The sequence below is a fragment of the Candoia aspera genome, chromosome 17, assembly GCF_035149785.1.
Source record: "Candoia aspera isolate rCanAsp1 chromosome 17, rCanAsp1.hap2, whole genome shotgun sequence".
Taxonomy (NCBI): domain Eukaryota; kingdom Metazoa; phylum Chordata; class Lepidosauria; order Squamata; family Boidae; genus Candoia; species Candoia aspera.
Window position 1 is genome coordinate 11,458,208 of NC_086169.1, and position 16,827 is coordinate 11,475,034.

At 54.3% G+C, this 16,827-nt stretch overlaps 1 protein-coding gene across 4 annotated transcripts in view; it reads left to right on the top strand.

Annotated features, from left to right (window-relative positions):
- MEF2D (myocyte enhancer factor 2D) overlaps positions 1-14,534 on the top strand; it is a 98,487-nt gene extending 83,953 nt beyond the window's left edge. For 2 of the 4 annotated variants that reach the window (XM_063316751.1, XM_063316752.1), the window contains 5 exons: positions 2,735-2,928; positions 3,800-3,820; positions 6,467-6,596; positions 12,307-12,451; positions 14,140-14,534. In XM_063316751.1, coding sequence (XP_063172821.1) covers positions 2,735-2,928; positions 3,800-3,820; positions 6,467-6,596; positions 12,307-12,451; positions 14,140-14,482 — 833 coding nt within the window. In that variant the 3' untranslated portion in view covers positions 14,483-14,534. The remainder of the gene's footprint in view (positions 1-2,734; positions 2,929-3,799; positions 3,821-6,466; positions 6,597-12,306; positions 12,452-14,139) is intronic. The other 2 variants (XM_063316753.1, XM_063316754.1) reach the window with 2 other exon arrangements.
- Positions 14,535-16,827: the final 2,293 nt, after the last annotated feature.

Here is a 16,827-nt window from a genome sequence, read left to right on the forward strand (position 1 = left end):
CCTTCGAGCACAATCCAGTTGTGTTTGGATACGTATTCAGAAGGTTAATTTGGGGAGGGGGGTTGAAGGGCTGTAGTTGACTCTGAATGCACATATGGAGATATTATGGCTGGGATAATTCTTTAGGTTAATAGACTGGAAACTTCCTGTCTTAATCAGGAGGCCATTTTAAAACTTACGAAAGTGAGTACAAAAATCTGGTGATGAGGCCGCCTTTGAAGGTGTATTGCCTTGTGTTTTTTGGCAGGACATCTCCCCCTTATATATAAACATAAGCAGATTTCATCTGTTAACAAATAGATATATTCTTGTGCACCTGAGGGCGGTTCCCAGGCAAACAGAAATGGTTGATGCCAAACACGGCGTGGAAAGTGCCAAAAACCCAGCAGAGAAAAGCCTGCTTTGGTAGCAGTGGGCAGGAGGGCTGGAAACCCTGCCTTCCGGGCCGCGTAATCTCCTCCTGCAGAAAAATGGCCCCGAGAGAGGGGAGCCGGCAGGGTGGGACTGCTCCGGGAGGCCAAAACTGGCGGGGTCCAGGCGAGCCAGTTTTTCTGCCCGGGTTCTAATTAGAGGCTGTGCTTTCGATCCTTTATTTGTCCTTGTCAGTTTCAAAACCAGCCCTTGCTTAAAATGCTCCTCAGAATGACAGCCGTTCTGGGTTGCTTCAGAAATATGCCTTTCTAATGACTCTTCCCTTAATTGCGGCACGTCAGTGTGGGGAGAGGCGACATCCCGGCCCCGAAGCAGCTTTTCCCCCGGGGAGTGTTTCCCAAGGTTGCTGTGCTGCACCCGGCTGGGTCAGGCCCCCCTTGCCTGCCACAAAGGGAGGTCTGGGGACTTCCCCTCCACCTGTCCGACCCTTCAATGCAGAGGGCCCTCCATGCAAGGCGGGGGGAGAGAGAGGCTGCCCGGCCTGGCAAGGGCCCGTCCAGATAGCGCCAGTGGGACAGGGCCCTGGCCTCGTCTGGCCTCCTTCCTTGGTTCTTCTCCATCCTGTTGGCTTCCCTGCCCACGTCTTTAATGAGCAAAAGCTGGGTGAGCTGTTGGTGGCTGAGCCCGCTTGGGAATGGCCCATGTCCTGGATGAGCCCAGAGCAACTCAGTGACCAGGTTAAGCACGTTCCGTGATGGCAGCCCATCCGCTGGTTTTGCTGTTTTTTTTAAGATGCACTGTAGTGCTAAAAAATTAAATTTCAAATTGGAAAAGCAGTACCAATTGGAGCCGCCCTGGGGGGCTGGCAAAAAGAGGTTTGGAGCCAGCTGGTCCCAGGGAGGGCAAGGCCTGGGGAGAAAGAGACAGGAGCTGAGGCCATGCTGAGCACCTTCCCTCCCCAGCCCTGTTCCTGGCCACAAAGCCCCCTTGCTCCCTGGGGAGGAGAGGGGATCTTGGGCCCCTTCCAATGCTGCTTGGAGGGTGAGCATGGCTAGGAGGCCACCTGCAGGATCCCGGGAAGGGATGCCCTGCTAATTCCACGGAAGGCCCCGAGGTGGCTGGGTGGACACTTGCTGCTCCATCAGCCCTGTGCGTGCCCGGCCCCTCTCCCCTGCTCCCCTCCCGTTCCTCTCCTTTTTCCAAAGCAGCCCCCACATCAGCTGTTGTGAGCGGCTGTTCCGGCTTGTAACTTAGCAAGGGCTGTGAATGTCAGCATTGACGTCACGAAAACATTCCCCTCGTTCCAGGAAATGGGAACAGGCAAGAGTCCCGGGCCAGCCCTCCGAGGGACCTCGGCTGGCCGCCGGAGGGCAGCGCTGGGCCCACCCACCTTAGGGCCCTCCTCTCTGGCTGCAGGGGGCATCTCGGGCACTCCGTTAAAGCTGCTGGGCTGGGCCTCGGTCTCCCTCCCACGCTAAATGGGATGTTGATTCCACACTTCCCTCCCCCCTCCCTAAAGCTTTGCTGTTTATATTCCCCTGAAGCTCGTGCCAGGGATTCTGGGCTGACCCAAACGATTCCTGCTGGGCCTGCTGTGTCCCCTTGTCCCTCCGCCACTTGGAAGCCTGCTGCGTGGCGGCGCTCTTGGGTCAAGGCCTGCTCCTAATCCCCAGTGTGGATGGACTTGCCCAGCTGCCAAGGGTGGGAGCAGCTCAGCAGTGGGTGGAGGGCCTGTGTGTGTGCCCAGCATGGGGGGGGGGCCTTACTAGGAGCCTGAAGAACGCCAGTGCAAGGAGGGGTGCAGAATGTGCTCCACTGCCCTGTGCCCCAGATGCCTTTGGAAAGATCGCAGTGGCCCTTTGCCCCTTGGCAACCGCCATGCTCCGGTGGCCCCCTGGAGTTCTTGGGGTGAATAGCAATGCCCGCCTCTCCATCCATCGGCTTGTTGGAGAGCCCACGTGGTGAGGGGATGGGAAGGGCTTGTGGGCTCTGCTTGGTCCCCTGGCTGGTTCTGGGATGGGCCAGAAGGCCTCTGGGCACAGGTGGGCCATCAGTGACTGCCCAGCTTCCTCCTTGGGGCTGGTGTTCCTTGCCTGCCTCACGCAGTTTCTGCAGCCCTGCAGTGTTGGAGACGGTGGCCGTCTGTCCCTGCGAATCCCCTCTGGATGCCTCACATTTCAGAAAGAGCCGTTTTGGTGGCCTCCACTCTGGGGGTGGTGGGCAGTCTAAAACCCCGTACCAGTGAGAGAAGATTGGGTTATTTCAGGAACATGTAATTTGGATTGGTTACAGCAGAGGACGGAGACAGCTACTAGCTTCCCAACATTGCTCATTCTTGAAATGACTTTATTCTCTCCTGCAGGCAATGGTTACGTCAGCGCCAGGGCCTCCCCGAACCTCCTCCCCGTCTCCAACGGAAACAGTTTGGGCAAGACCATCCCAGCCAAGTCGCCACCACCACCTCCCTCTCACAGCAACCAGTTGGCCACTAACATCCGCAAGCCGGACCTCCGCGTCATCACCTCCCAGAGCGGAAAAGGCCTCATGCAGCATCTGGTGAGTCCAACTTGTGATGGGAAAATCTCGTCTGGAACAATGCGCATTTCCAACCACCGATGCGTCTGCCCCAAAGACGCTCTGTTGGGTAAACCCGGGCTGTGAAATCCCTCCCGGTCTTCAGTACATCTCTGAGAATGTGCAAGATGTCGCCTGATACTCAGCAGGCTAAAGGATGCCATTTGGATACAGAGGTGGCAAAGTGGTCGTTCGCAAGGCTCTTGGGCCCTTTGAAAACAGGAGGGCGAAATAGGGCGATGCGCGTAAATGTTCCAGTCAGTCTGACCCCTTCTTTATCAGCTGCCTAAAATATGCATTTCAGATCTGTCTAAAGAGAATGGCCTCTGTGTTCTGTGGAAGCAACCTCTGGGCAAGCAAACTTTCACTTTCTACATATTTGTTTTAAAGATACAGATGTCAGACTTTGGCTGCCCAGGTGCCTGAAGGCTCCCCTTTGGTCTAGCAAAATTAATTTAATCTGTTCATCTGTCTAACTAACGGCATCAGTCTTGCAAGGGTAATTCCAAATGCGCCTCCTTCTCGTACGGAAACAGGAGGTAACTGCCAAGGGATGTTTTGTTCTCTCCTCTGCATCCAAGGGGCTGCTATCGTATCTAACAGAGGGATGTTGGGCAAGGGCTCCAGAGGTGCAGCTGGGCAGTCCCAAAATAACGGCGACTTTATTTCCCAGATTGGTGATTTCTACCCGGAAGTTCCTCAAGCTTAAAAAAAATGGAGCAAATTAGCACAACACTGAATTTTTGGTGGTCCACCAATGAAACAGAATTCTCAGTTAATGTTGGAAGCAATATCAGAATTAGGAATTAAACATAATAAGTTTCCTTTGCTTTCATTTTTATTCTGCATCTAGACGGACGATCAGTTGGATCTGGTGAGTTATGCATGGGTGTGCCTGTGTGTTTGTGTGCGTGTGTATGCATACACAAGCTTCTCTGGCCAACCACTGTCCTAAAATTGTGAGTTCGATAAGTTGGGGGGGTCTCCTGGAGGAAATACTGGCTTCTCCCTGGCTTCTGGCCCTTTCTGAGGGCTCTGGATCGGTCAGGAAAAATTTTCCTCCTGGCTGGCACAGGCTTGCCAACTGCGTAAACTGCCTGTGCCCCTGGCATTGGCAGCTGGTGGTCAGAGACTAGCAGGATCAGTTTTGGGCTGGGCCTCCCTCTCTTTCCCTTCCTCTATGAGAAGGAGAAAGAGATTGTCATCTGAGCTGGCCCAGAAATTCCTCACCCACCCACTGCCCCCGTGTTGCATGCTCCATCAGGTTTTCCGGGTGTTGCCCTCAAGTCCGAGAGGCAGGCTCTGCCCCTCCTCACTGCCCCTGTGTGGGGTGCCATGGCTCCCCTGGCACTGCTGAACAGGCTGGGTGTTCTGACTTTTGCAAAGTTAGAAAAGAGTCCAGTTAGCCAACTGGTTCTGGCCCCATGGTTTTTATGCCCCCGATGAGCCTTCATTGTGCACCCCCGTGGTGAGGGCAGGAGCCCTTTTGCTGTAAACAGTAACTCCCCCCCTCCCAGTAGCCCATTATGGTCAATGCAGAAAGATCCAGAAGCCTGAGCCCAGCCCTGGGTTGGAGTCAAGCCATGTGCAGTGCCCACCTCTAGAAGGGAATCCCCAGAGCTTTGCCCCAGTGCTGCCCTGGGACCCAAGGCACCCCCCCCAGCTTGCAAAGGGCCCCACACCTAGTTCTGGCTCAGGAGCTGCAGGAGTCTCATCAAAGAAGCAGCAAAGCAGAAATAGAGCAGAGGGTTCCAGTGGTGGTGGTGGGGAGCTGCTTTGCCACAGTCCATCCCTTGCCCCAGTTCAGGCACTGCCGAGGGGACTTTTCCTTCTCCGGAGAGACCTCCATCCCAAGTTGAGCACTGGGGCAGCAGCTTGGGGGCTCTCACATCCCTTGAGATGGGGAGGAGGAGGGCTCAAGGCCAGGTTGGCCAGGCACTGGAGGGGTTAGGAGCAGGGTGTCTCCCCACTCTACTGTTGGTCCTGGGCCGCAGCTGGCCACTGCTTGCTATGGGAAATGTGGGTCCACACTCAACCACGGGGCTCACAGACACACACACGCACACATCGGGTTGTTGTAGGGGTTCAAAAAGGCAGGGAAGAAAAGTCTGCGCTTGAGTGTATTTGGAGAAGTTGATGTTCAGTTAAATTCTGTGGCTGCAAAAACAGTTTGAAGTAAGAGTATGTTTAGGGTCCCAGGGGATAAATGAGAGCATTTTAGGCATTCAGCCTTCCTTCCTTCCTTCAGGCACTCAGGACTTTCTCCAGTGTAAACACTGAAGCAAGAAGGCCTCCACGGTTGAGGTTGTCTTGGTCCTGGATCTTGCCCTGCCCTGCCCTGCCCTGCCCTGCCCTGCCCTGCCCTGCCCCACCACTCAGTTGTGGGGGCTTTGGTGTGGAGGACTGGCAGAGAGAAGCAGCTCTGGGGGTTGAGGAGGGATCCGGAGAGGGGCAACCTGGGATGCACTTCTGAGGAGGAGGAGGAGGGCAGCTCTGTCTGGATTTTGAAAGCCAACCCTCCCCCCACTGCTTATGGGTGGGGGTATAACTCTTCACCTCCTTGGCTGGGTTTGCCCACACGGCTTAGACATTTGGTTTGGCATGTCAGGATCCCGCCTTCCTTCTAGCAAGAGGTGGGAACCAGCCAGAATGGACCACATTGTTTGGGTGTTACATTTGAAGCGGGCACTGCCATTGCATTTCATTGGCCCAGCTTTAGGGTTTAGCAGGCGGTGAGAACCCGGCCTGTAATTTCATTTGCGTTCCCTTAGAGCTCAGAACAGCACGCGTGAGCCCGTCTTTTCCTTCTCCAGAACGGCCCAGGGAGCTTTGTGGTTAGCACGGTTGGCACCTGTCACGGCTGCCTTGTGGCACTGAGCTGGCAAGGCGTCAACCGGGGTCCAGGTGAGAGTGGCCCTTTCTGCCAACATGCCTGAGCCACCCATGACCATAGTGAGCCACCCAGCCTCCATTAGCGGGAAAAAGTTGAGATGTCCAAGGCAGCGCACGGATCCATGAGGGCGCTGGTGTCTTTGCACTGCAGAGGACAATCGACTGTTGTGTTTTTGGCTTCATTTGGTCTGCGGTGAAGAGTCTGATCTAGCCGTTCGTGTGGGGAGCCTTCCGCTGAGTCAGCCAAGCACTGAATGTGCGTCTGGGGAAGCGTCTGGAGAGCCAAGATGTACTGCCGTGCCCTTGGGCGAAGCCTGGCACCTGTCCCTGCTCTCTCAGTTGTGGCTCACAGGCTGCCCGGGGGTGAGGGTGGCATGTTAACGGACAGAGAACGCCACCTTCTTCTGGATGGGCAAATTAGGAGGAAGGGCATCCCAGAGCCACAAAGACCGGTCGCCCCTTCCCTTCCTTGGTCCGAGGCTCAGATGTGAGGAACTGGCACCCTTTCCCCGCTGTGCCAAATGCCAGAGAGCCCTCTCGTCGCAAACAGCGGCCCGGCTCCCAGTCCTCCCTGCTCCTTTGGCTTCCCCACATCATTCCCTTCTCTCTCTCTTTCTCTCCGCTCCAGCAGAACGCCCAAAGACTCATCGCGTCTCAAGCCACGCATTCTTTGACCACGCCAGTTGTTTCAGTGGCCACGCCAAGCCTGCTGACACAGGGGCTGCCCTTTTCGGCGATGCCCACGGCGTACAACACAGGTAAGGCCACCTGCCTGGGCAAAGGGAGGAGGCTGGTGCAGCGTGACATCCGTTGACTCCAAAGCAGAATCACCGAGCCCAGACCAAGGCATCTGGGCCAGTGACTGCCAGCCTCTGCTTGAACGCCCCAACCCAGAAACCCATTCTGGATCAGGGGCTCTGCTGCCCAGTGACTCTTACTCTCAGGGAGTTTGTTCTAATGTTCGGCCTGAATCCCCGTTCCCAAGACTTAAATCTGGAAGAAGAGAGGACAGCCTCGACCCTGCTCCACGTGCCTCCTCAGGTGCTGGAAGGGGGCCATCCTATTCCCCCTCACTCTCCTCTTCTCAGGGCTCAAGCTGCCCGGCCCCTTCCAACTTTCTTTATAGGGTTCATCCTCATTCCTTTTCTTGGAACCTGTCCCAGTTTCTCTGAATCTTTTTTAAGCATGGTGTCCAGAACTGGACGCAGCACAGTGGTGAGACCTAACGCTAAAATGGAACAGGTCCTTCTGATGATTTGGAAACCACACTGCTGCTGATGCCACCTAAGCCTGTATTTGCCTTTTTGGCAGGAGCACCCCAATGCTGACCTTTATTCAGTTTGCAGTCAGCTACTATTCCACGATCTTTTTCACAAGGAACGAGAATCTTCCATTCATTTTTGTTTCCTAAATGAAGAATGTTGTACTCATTTCTGTTACTGTCAGCCCATTTCTGTGAAGTACATTGAACATTTTGAAGTTCATTTTTGTTTTGAAAGTGATAAGTATTCCATCCACTTTTGTGTTATCATACAAATCTGACCTCTTCATTCAGGTCAAGTATGGATGAGTAGCAGACCCAGGGCCCTTGATGAAAAAACGTTGATGAGTATGATTTTTGGGCCAGCTATGTAACCACTTCATTGTTATGTGATCCAGCACATCAAGGGTTACTTCATCAAATGCTTTGCTGAAGTCAAGGTATATTATGTCTACACCCTTCCCACAGTCTATTAAGGTTATCTAAGAAAAAAATGAGAAAAGATTCATCTGACAAGATTTGTTCTTGGCAAATCCATGCTGAAATCTGGTGATTACCCCGTTGTTTTCAAGTCAGTCTCTTTACAATCTGCTCTAGAATCTTAGCAGGTATCAGGGTCAGCCAGAGTGGTCTGCAATTCCCTGGATCCTCCTTTGTCCACTTTTGGAAGATTGTTTGTTTGTTACTACACTTGTGCCTTGCCACAATCAGTTTGACTCTTGGTGGCTTAGTAAAAACCAAAGATAGGGATAGCATCTGCTCTCTTCCAGTCTCCTGTAAGACAGGGACGGTGTGGCTGCCCTGAAGGGGCGCAAGAAGAACAGGAGGAGTTGTAAGCAAATGAACGTGGAATCAAGAACCCAGCACCCTTTCTCAGAACGTCTGAATTCTCTTTTTCTCCCTCTTCCTCTCTCTCTCTCTCTCTCCCTCTCTCTCGGCTTCAGTGGCCAATTTTCTCTAGGAATTGGGGCCACAAAGCAGTGGTTGGAACACATGTAGCAGGACCTCTTTTTGAAAGCAGAGATGACTGCTTGCTTTCTGGTTGAAAAATTGTAGTTGAAGAACCTCAGCCTGGACCAGCAATAATGTTACTAAGGGACCCGCTCACAGGATTGCGGGTCTTGCAACTTCTGGCCGTTCAAAGGCCGCACTCTAGAAGCAAGCGGCAGAGGACTTGTTTTCAGAAGGGGAGGGGGTGAAACAGGTGCCACTTTGCCTTTTAACACCCCCCCCCCCGTTGATTTTTTGCCCCCCTCCATTCTGGGAGTGATTTGAGGCTGCAGGACTGGGATCCGAGACTGGATCTTTCTGCGGCAACTTCCTGCAGTGGAGCATCACAAGGGCTGTTCCCGAGACGGCCCCTGCCGCAAGGGCCGCGAGGCTCAGCGACGCGGCTGCCTTTCAGAGCATGCGCGAGAAAGAAAGGGGAGTAAGGGGCTGTCCTTCTTAGGGGCTCTGGGGGGGAGAAGAGCTTGCAGCTGGCTGGGAAGGTGTGGGGCCAGCCCCAGAGAGAGACCTGTGAGAAATGCCTTTCCCAGGGGTGAGTCACCAGGAACGAACCTCTTCCTGCCTGCCTGCCTGCCTGCCTGCTTGGGTAGGCAGGGGCCTGTTTACCTTCGCTGTTTCGTTCTGTGGGCTTTCACACAGCCGTGCAATCTGCTTGCCGTTCCAGCTCCCCCCGTCAGCAGACCGAAGGGGCCGGTGACTCAGCCCCTCTCTGGCTGCTGGCGGGCCTCCCCCTCTGCCTCCGAAGGGGGCACGGCTTGCTGCTGAGTCTCTGGAAGCCGAAGGGCCCCCCAGGCTACCTCTCTGCCCCCCCAGGCGGTGTTGCTGCCGCGGGGCTGCCCTTTCCTTGCAGCTGTCAGCTGGGAAGGAGACGCAGCAGCGAACTCTCAGCTCGGTCTTTTGACAGAGGGGGGCAGAAACTGCAGATTCCCCGAGCGAGAAGGGGATGGGTGGGGCGACCCAACCGAGGGGGCCCCCCAAGCGTTCCAGCAGCAGCACGGTGTCCGCGTCCAGCCCAGAGAAACTATCTCGCAGAACCGCCTTGGGGACGTCTGACTGGAGAGGCCGGCAGCTCCTCTGGAGAAGAGCAGATTGCCTGCACCCTCGGATCCTCGTCCCCTTGGCTGGGGCCTCTCCCCACTCCACCAAGGAACGTCTCGGGCCAGGCTTCTGCTGCCCAGAAGTTTCAAGGTGGTGGAAAGAAACTTTGGGTGTGGAAATCCATGTAGAGCAATGACAGGCCTGCGGCCGAGGGAGTCTTCCTGCCCCATAGCAGGCTGGGCGTGTAATAAATTGTGAAAAATCAGTTATGCAGAAAGACAGGCCCAAACATCCTCTTTCCCTCTGTTGGTGGTGGCTCGGGCAAATATACGCTTCGTGCAAAAAGGGAGACTGGAGCAGGCGCAGCCGCGTAGTTGTTTCTAACGCTCCTCGATCTCTGCTGGGATAGCTCCACGCTTCTTCATCCTCTCTCGGGCAGACGCTTGGAGGGGAGGCAGCAAACAAGCGGGCCCAGTTCTCTGCATCTGCGTGGGATCTTCCCGGCTGTGGAGTTCTGCTCCATCCCAGTTTCCAGCCTCTTTTCCTAGTGGGAGCTGATGAGTAGCTATTGAACTACAGTTGCACCTGTGACACATAGTAGGATCTGGGAGTTGGAAGGGACCTTGGAGGTCGTCTAGTCCAACCCCCTGGGTTAGGGTTAGGGTTAGGGTTAGAGGGAGCCTCAGACCATCCTAGACAAAGGGCTGTCCAGTCCTTTCTTGAAAATCTCCAGTGATGGACCCCCCACCACTTCAGGAAGGAAGCTGTTCCGCTGCTTAAGAGCTCTCTCAGGCAGGAGAAAAATAAATTCCTCCCTATTTTGAGCTGGGACCTCTCTCTGTAAAGCTTCCAGCCATACAGGTAGTCCTCAACTTACAACCACAACTGGGACCGGAACTTCCATCGCTAAGTGAGTCGGTTGTTAAGTGAGTCACACCTGATTTTATGACCTTTTTTGCCATAGTCATTAAGTAAACCATATGGTTGTTAAGCGAATCTGACTTCCCCCATTGACTTTACTTGTCGGAAGCCGGCTGAGAAGGTTGCAAATAGCGATCACGTGATCCCGGGATGCTACAACTATCGTAAATACATGCCAGTTGCCAAGTGCCTGAATTTTGATCATGTGATCACGGGGACACTGTGACGGTCGTAAGCGCAAGGACCGGTTGTAAGTCACTTTTTTCAGCATCATCTTAACTTCGAACAGTTGCTAAACAAATGGTCATAAGTTGAGGACTACCTGTAGTACTTTTTAAATTTCCTGATTTAAAAAACTATTACTGGCCCAGGCTTGGTTTGTATTTAATAAGTAGCTGATTTGTCTTCGTGTCCACAGAGGGGCTCTCAGAAATATTGCCAGCCTATATGGAACTCGGAGCACAGTAGTACGCCTAGTTACAGTATATGGATTTTAAGCATGTTCTGGGCTGACCAATTTGCAGCCGATATTTCAAAAATGTCTTTGGAGGAGCCCAGTTGCTAGACCTGAAGGAACCAGCCAGCAGCTCGGATGGGGCTGTGACTAAGCGTCCAGGGCCTTGGAAAGTGCAGCCCCCCATTTCTCCAACAGAGTCCGGCGTCTCCTGCTGCTCTGATTTGGTGGGCCAGGCCAGATCCAGCAGCGCAGTGACGCAGTGACGATGGCTCAGTCCCACACAGCCACGCCCCCTGCCCCAGCTGCAGGAGGGAGGCCAAGAGGGTGCAGAGGGCGCCATCTAGTGGCTGTCATTTGGAGAACTGTCTAGAGCTGTGTTTCTTGACCTCTGCCACTTTAAGGTATGTGGACTTCTGGGAGTTGAAGTCCACACGCCTTAAAGTGGCAGGGGTCGAGAAATGCTGCTCTGGAGAAGGGGACCTTCAGACCAGGGGAGCGTAACCCTGTGGTTGAAGGAAAGAGGAGCATGTGAGCCTCCCTTGCATTGGGGTGGATGAGATGTCCTTTGGTAGCCCATTTCCAGACTGCTGCTGGCTCTGAATGTCACATGGAGGTATGCCAGGAAAGGATGGGGAGGATAACCTTGCCCCCACCTGGCGGAGAGGAGGGCAAATCCAGTCCCTAGTGTTGTGGGGGCAGGGAAAAGGACCTGAGACTTTCTGGTCCCCCCCAGCTGCCTCTCTCCCCCCAGGTTGGGGCTTCAGGACAGGCTGTTGGGTGCCTGCTGATGAAGGGGCTGTATCCAGGGCTGGGCCCCAGACCTCCCTTGGATTGGGTCTCTTCCTCTTATTTATTCATTTAATTTATCAAATTGGCATGCCGCCGGAGTCCCCATGATTCTGGGCAGCTCCCAACAGCTAAAACAAAAGGAACACCATAATAACTAGTAAAAAATCAATTAATAAACAGACTGGACAGGAACAAAGCAAAGGCCTGGGAAAAGAGCCAGGTCTTCAAGCCCCTTCGAAACACCGGCAGGGTGGAGGCTGAAATCCCCACTTCTATAGAGTGGTTAAAATTACTCCTCCAGTGTTGAATCATTGTGCACAAGCGAACTGTCTCTGTCACAAATACTTACTTTAAAAATATGTATGCCAACCAACTCCTAACAACTCTGGTTGGCTCACAAGTAAAAACACTTAAAACAGCAAGAATACAGCAAGAAAAAAAAGAATAAAATATAGCAAAGATGACAGAAACCGGACAGGGATGGAAAAAGGAAATGGAAACTCACAATCCAAGGGGGCTTCTCTTACCCTTGCTAAAGGCCTGGGAGAAGAGCCAGGTCTTCAAGCCCCTTCCAAACACCAGCAGGGTGGAGGCTGTCTGGCTCTCGGGGGAAACCGCATTTGGGAGGGCAGGCCCTGCGGCAGAGGAGGTGCACTTCCAGGTGCTGTTTAATCGAAGGAACCTGGAGTGCGCCAACCCTGCCAGATTGAACCAGCTGGGATATGCTATGGGAAACAGGGTCCCTCACGCAACCCGGCCCTGTACCACGAAGGGCTTCACAGGTAATGACCAGCACCTTGAACTGCACCCGGAAGCAACCTGGCACTAGGGCAACCCATGTCTGTGCCGTTGCATTCCGGACCAGCTGAAGTTTCTGGGTGGTCTTCAAGGGCAGCTCCACACAGAGCGCGGTGCAGCAGTCAAGCCGGGCAGGGCCAGGGCATGAGCAGCCAAGCAGGAGTGCCTGGGCTTGACCTGTTCTGCTTCCTTTCAGACTACCAGCTGAGCAGTGCGGAGCTCTCCTCCCTCCCGGCATTCAGCTCGCCCACCAGCCTGTCTCTGGGCAGCCTCTCAGCCTGGCAGCCGCAGCCACAACAGCTGCCGCAGCAGCAGGTCCCAGTTTCCCTCAGCAACTTGATGTGAGTGTGACCTGGCCCTTCCGGGCTGCATGCCCTCTCCCGCCGCAGGGCTCTGAGGCCGTGAGAATTTCAGCCTCCATTGAGGTGGGGCAGGTGTTTATTTTAAGGCAGGCAGGCTAGATGTTGCTAGATGTCTCTTGAGGCAGCCCCTGAAAGTGTGGGAGGGGCCGTACTGCATGGAAAGCAGGTGGCAGGCCAAACTCGGTGTTTTGCATCGTGCTTGGCCTGGTGCAGAATTCTGGCTTCTTCACTTTTTCCAACACAACTCTGGTTTCAAAGGCTTGTCCCTTCTCCAAAATCAGCTAAAATCGTTGGCTTTGGAAGCCAGGATTCAGATGTTCCAGTGCGTTCCACCGGCGTGTCTGCATGGAGGGGGAAGACGGTGTGCAGGCATTCGCGGCCACTCACAGGGAGGAGGCTGTGGCGATCGGTGACAGGGAAGGGTCAGGGGTCTAGCGACAAATGCAGAGGCTTGGAACGGCCATGCTTCTAGCCTCAGCCCCACACGCCTGCTGTCCTTGGTGGAAATTCTCAGCGGCGGTGAGCTGCCTTGCTCTGTCCTGGCAGGGCCACTCCGCATCTTAGCATCGTGGCAAGGAAATCAGCGTGGGGACGGAGCTGCACAAAGCCTGGGCCAAAAAATGGGCACTCGAACATCGCAATTGCCATGATTGTTGCTCAGGTCTATCTGGGAACCCCAAGCAGCTTCTGTGGGGACCTCTGGACCTCTCTTCACCAGGGAGTGGCTGGCCCAGAGTCACCCAGTGGGTTTGAGCTAGATCTCCACAGTCCTCGGACAGTAGGATAACTCACCCACGCAGTTTCCTTGGCAGCAGAATTGTTATTTTTATGCACTCGCCAGAGTAACTCCCACCCCTGGTTTTTCCTAGTGGTCTCTCATCCAAATACATCCCACATTTGACCCTGCTTAGCTTTTCAAAGTCAGCCAGCCTTGGCCTGGTACTGCCACCTAGCTGGGCCTGAAACTCAGGCTGCTGTAAGGATGCTCACATTAAAATCGTAACTTACAAGAATAACCTTAAATATTACTTATTTATTACCGTTATATTCTTAGTGGGTTTTAAATTCATGTTTTGACTGGATTTCTAACCTGTCTAGAGATACTTCTTCCCTTGAAGGCAGACACTGTATAAACTGTATGGACGTTCTGTCTAATATGTTCAGTTCTTCAGTGTATGTTTTAAGGAGCGCTTTGCCAAAGAAAAGACAAAGCACACCCACTTCCATGCTGTTACCTAGAAAAAGGCCCCAAGGGTGTTCATGAAATGGCCAGCAGCCAAAGATCGTGGGCTGCAACTGGTCCTTGTCTGGAGCGTCCCTGAGGACGGAGCAAGACCAATTTGATGGACAGCATCAGATTTCCCCCCGCCTGTTTGCAGAGTGTGTGGTGGCCCATTTGCAAGTAGAACGTGGGCTCTGCTTTGGATGGCTGAGTGAACGAGCTTATTTGCCTGAGATTTTTTAGTGTTTCCCTGTCAGTTGGTTTCCCCAGAAGCTCTTCTTGAATTAGTGGATTAAGTTTAGCCAGATACCCCAACAGCCCTGTGTAGCTATCAGGGTCTTCGGGTGGTGGGAGAAATGGGTGGAGAGGAAGCGGTCTTGGCGATTGGCCCTGCCTTCTGTGCCACCTCTGGCTGCCCCTGACCTCCCACTCCTCTCTCTGCCAGACAAGGGAGCCACCTGCCGCACGCTGCTGCCACTGTCTCCGCCGCCACCTTGACCGTCAACACCAACCCCAGCATCAGCATCAAGTCGGAGCCTGTCTCGCCCAACCGGGAGCGCAACAGCACCACCCCGCTCTCCTCTTTCCCCCACCCGGCCCGCCACGAGCCCAGCGGACGCTCGCCCGTCGACAGCCTCAGCAGCGCCAGCTCCTACGAGGGCAGCGAGCGGGAGGACCCGTCCCGGGCTGACTTCGGCCCCTCCCTCGGGCTCCTGAGGCCCAGCGCCGAGGCCGAGGGGGACAACCCCTCCATCAAGCGCCTGCGCCTGGACGCCTGGGCCACGTAACTGCCCCCGGTGCAGCCCCCCTTTCCTGCGGGGGCTCTCAGCTCCCCAGCGCGTGTGTGGGAGGGGGCGGTGGGAAATGAGGGAGGGGGGAGGGGGGAGGTATTGGGAGGGGGGGGCTTATTATCAACTGCCTGAAAAATAGCTTTAGGATTTTGTAGGCATCTGTTCTAGCAACATTATGCAGTACGAAAAGGCCCCCGAGGACCTTCCAAGGGGCTCCGAAGAATAGAGAGCCCTCCGTGGGAGCCAGAACTTGATCTAGGGACTCGGCAATTGCTGGACCCACATGAGGCCCGATGAATAATAGGAGACTTCCAGGGTGGGAATGGTGGTGGAGGGCCCAGGCTCGGTGGGGAGGCGGTCCGCCCTCCCTGGGCCATTTCTGCAGTTAGTCCCAATTGAGAGAGGGAGGAGGGCGCCTTTGGGTGTCCGAGTTGCTGGAGAGGGGAGATGGCCTGTTTGGGGCCCAGCGCGATGAAGCCTTGATTTCCTCCCAAGCAATCCCTTTAAGCCAGGCGGGAGAGAAAGGGTTTGACGGCAATGCACACCTTTGGAATTAGGTTATCCAGGTCAGTGAAGGCTGGAGAAATGCAATAGCTTTAGGAGAGTGAACTCTCTGATCCATTGTTTCCAAGCTGGGTTATCTGGGGCACAGGGCTTTCTTCCTGGGTAGGATTGGGAGGCACCCTCATTCACACACTTTAAAACCCATGGAGATCTTGCTTGTCCCTGCTCTCATCAGCCGGTGCACAGGCAGCATCAAGGCGCATCCTGGCCCCCTTGTTTGGAGGGGGTAGGCCTGGGCTGATGTGGCACACAGAGAGCACAGCCAAGTCCGTGGTGATTCTGCCTCAAGACAAGCCGGGCAGCTGCAAGAGACATTTGGAGGATGAGGAGTTGGCAAGGACAATTGGCCAGCAGTGGTGCTGTTGTGTGGGGCGGCCCCCTCTCGTGGACTGCCTTGGGCAGGCCTGCCTTCCAGGGCATTTTGCTGGAGAGGTGAAAGAGGCCCCATGGATGGTGCAGAATCTGCTTGTGGGCGGGAGCCCTTTGGACACCTTTTCACACATTACATGGTCCACACTACAGGATGCTGCAGCCATCACAGCCACCTTCGGGTTGCGTGTCAAACACCTACTTGTCACCCCCCTTAGCCTGATGGAATCTTTTATTAGTTTAGATTTAATTAGCCAATTGATCAACTAGGCCTGCATACTATTCATTGTTAAATCAGATATCCATGAAAGCCTTGTGTGAGTCTGATAGTGATTTTGAATAGGCAATCATTACACTAGGCCTGCATAAACTGAGCTAGGAAAGGAAAAGCGGCCATACTGGGGAAGGAAGGCCATGCTTTGGGAGGTGGATGGAGAACTGCAGATGCCGAGCGTTCCTCACTGGCCTTGGCCTCGGCCAGCAGGGACCCATAGCTTGGTGCGACCTCAGGAGGGGCGTGGAGCTCCTAGAGAAATAGGTCTCCTCCAAGGTGAAGCAGGGTCAGGGATTATGCATCAGTTTTTCTACAAAAAAATATTTTTCTAAAAAAAATCTGCTGCCTTATGATCAGGGGCATCATTTTCCTCAGTATGTTTTTCAGTTCATCATCTAACTAGTTTCCTTGACTAAATGTTGAAATTCAGACTCTTAAAGGGAAAAAAATATAATGTGTGAAAGGGGTCCTGGGCCCACCCCCTCTCCTGGGGCCTCGATCCAAAGGCTGAGCCTCCCTGCGAAGCGGGCCTGGGTGCTCCATCTCCCCAGCTGGCACGTGGCACTTGCTTCTGAGTAGACCTGCATTGGATTGCACTGCCGACTCCTCTCCACCTCTTGCTCTGTGGCAGAGGGTCCCGATCCAATCCATGGGTGCTGGCAAAGCCAGTGGGAGGGGTGATCGCCTTCTGTCACCTCCCTTGTTTTTGCAAAATCCCTGTGTCCCTCTGCGGGGAATTTAATGAGGAAAGGGGGGTCACCGTTCGCTCAGGAATCTTGTGTTGAAGGGCTGTTTGGAAGCTCCTGAGGGGGAATTGCTGGACCCCAAAGGACAGGTGTTTAGTTCCAGTGGGAAGCATCAGATCTTGGTTTGTACGTCATCGCTTTTGGTTCATCCTGGTTTGCCTTCGTTTGTGGCCAGAGCGTTTCAATTTCTAAGCAACGCGCAGCCCGTTTCCGTGGTGGTTCAGGCAGAGCCCTGGCGGCTCGTTCAGATCCGGGGGTGGGTGGGTGGGAGTTCTCTGGCAGGAGGGGAGCAGAGTCGGAGCCCCCGTTCCGAGTGTGGGGCAGCAGTGACCTTGGGGGGCTGTTGTGAATCCCTGCTTTGCCTTTGTGTTTTTCCTCCCCGTCACATT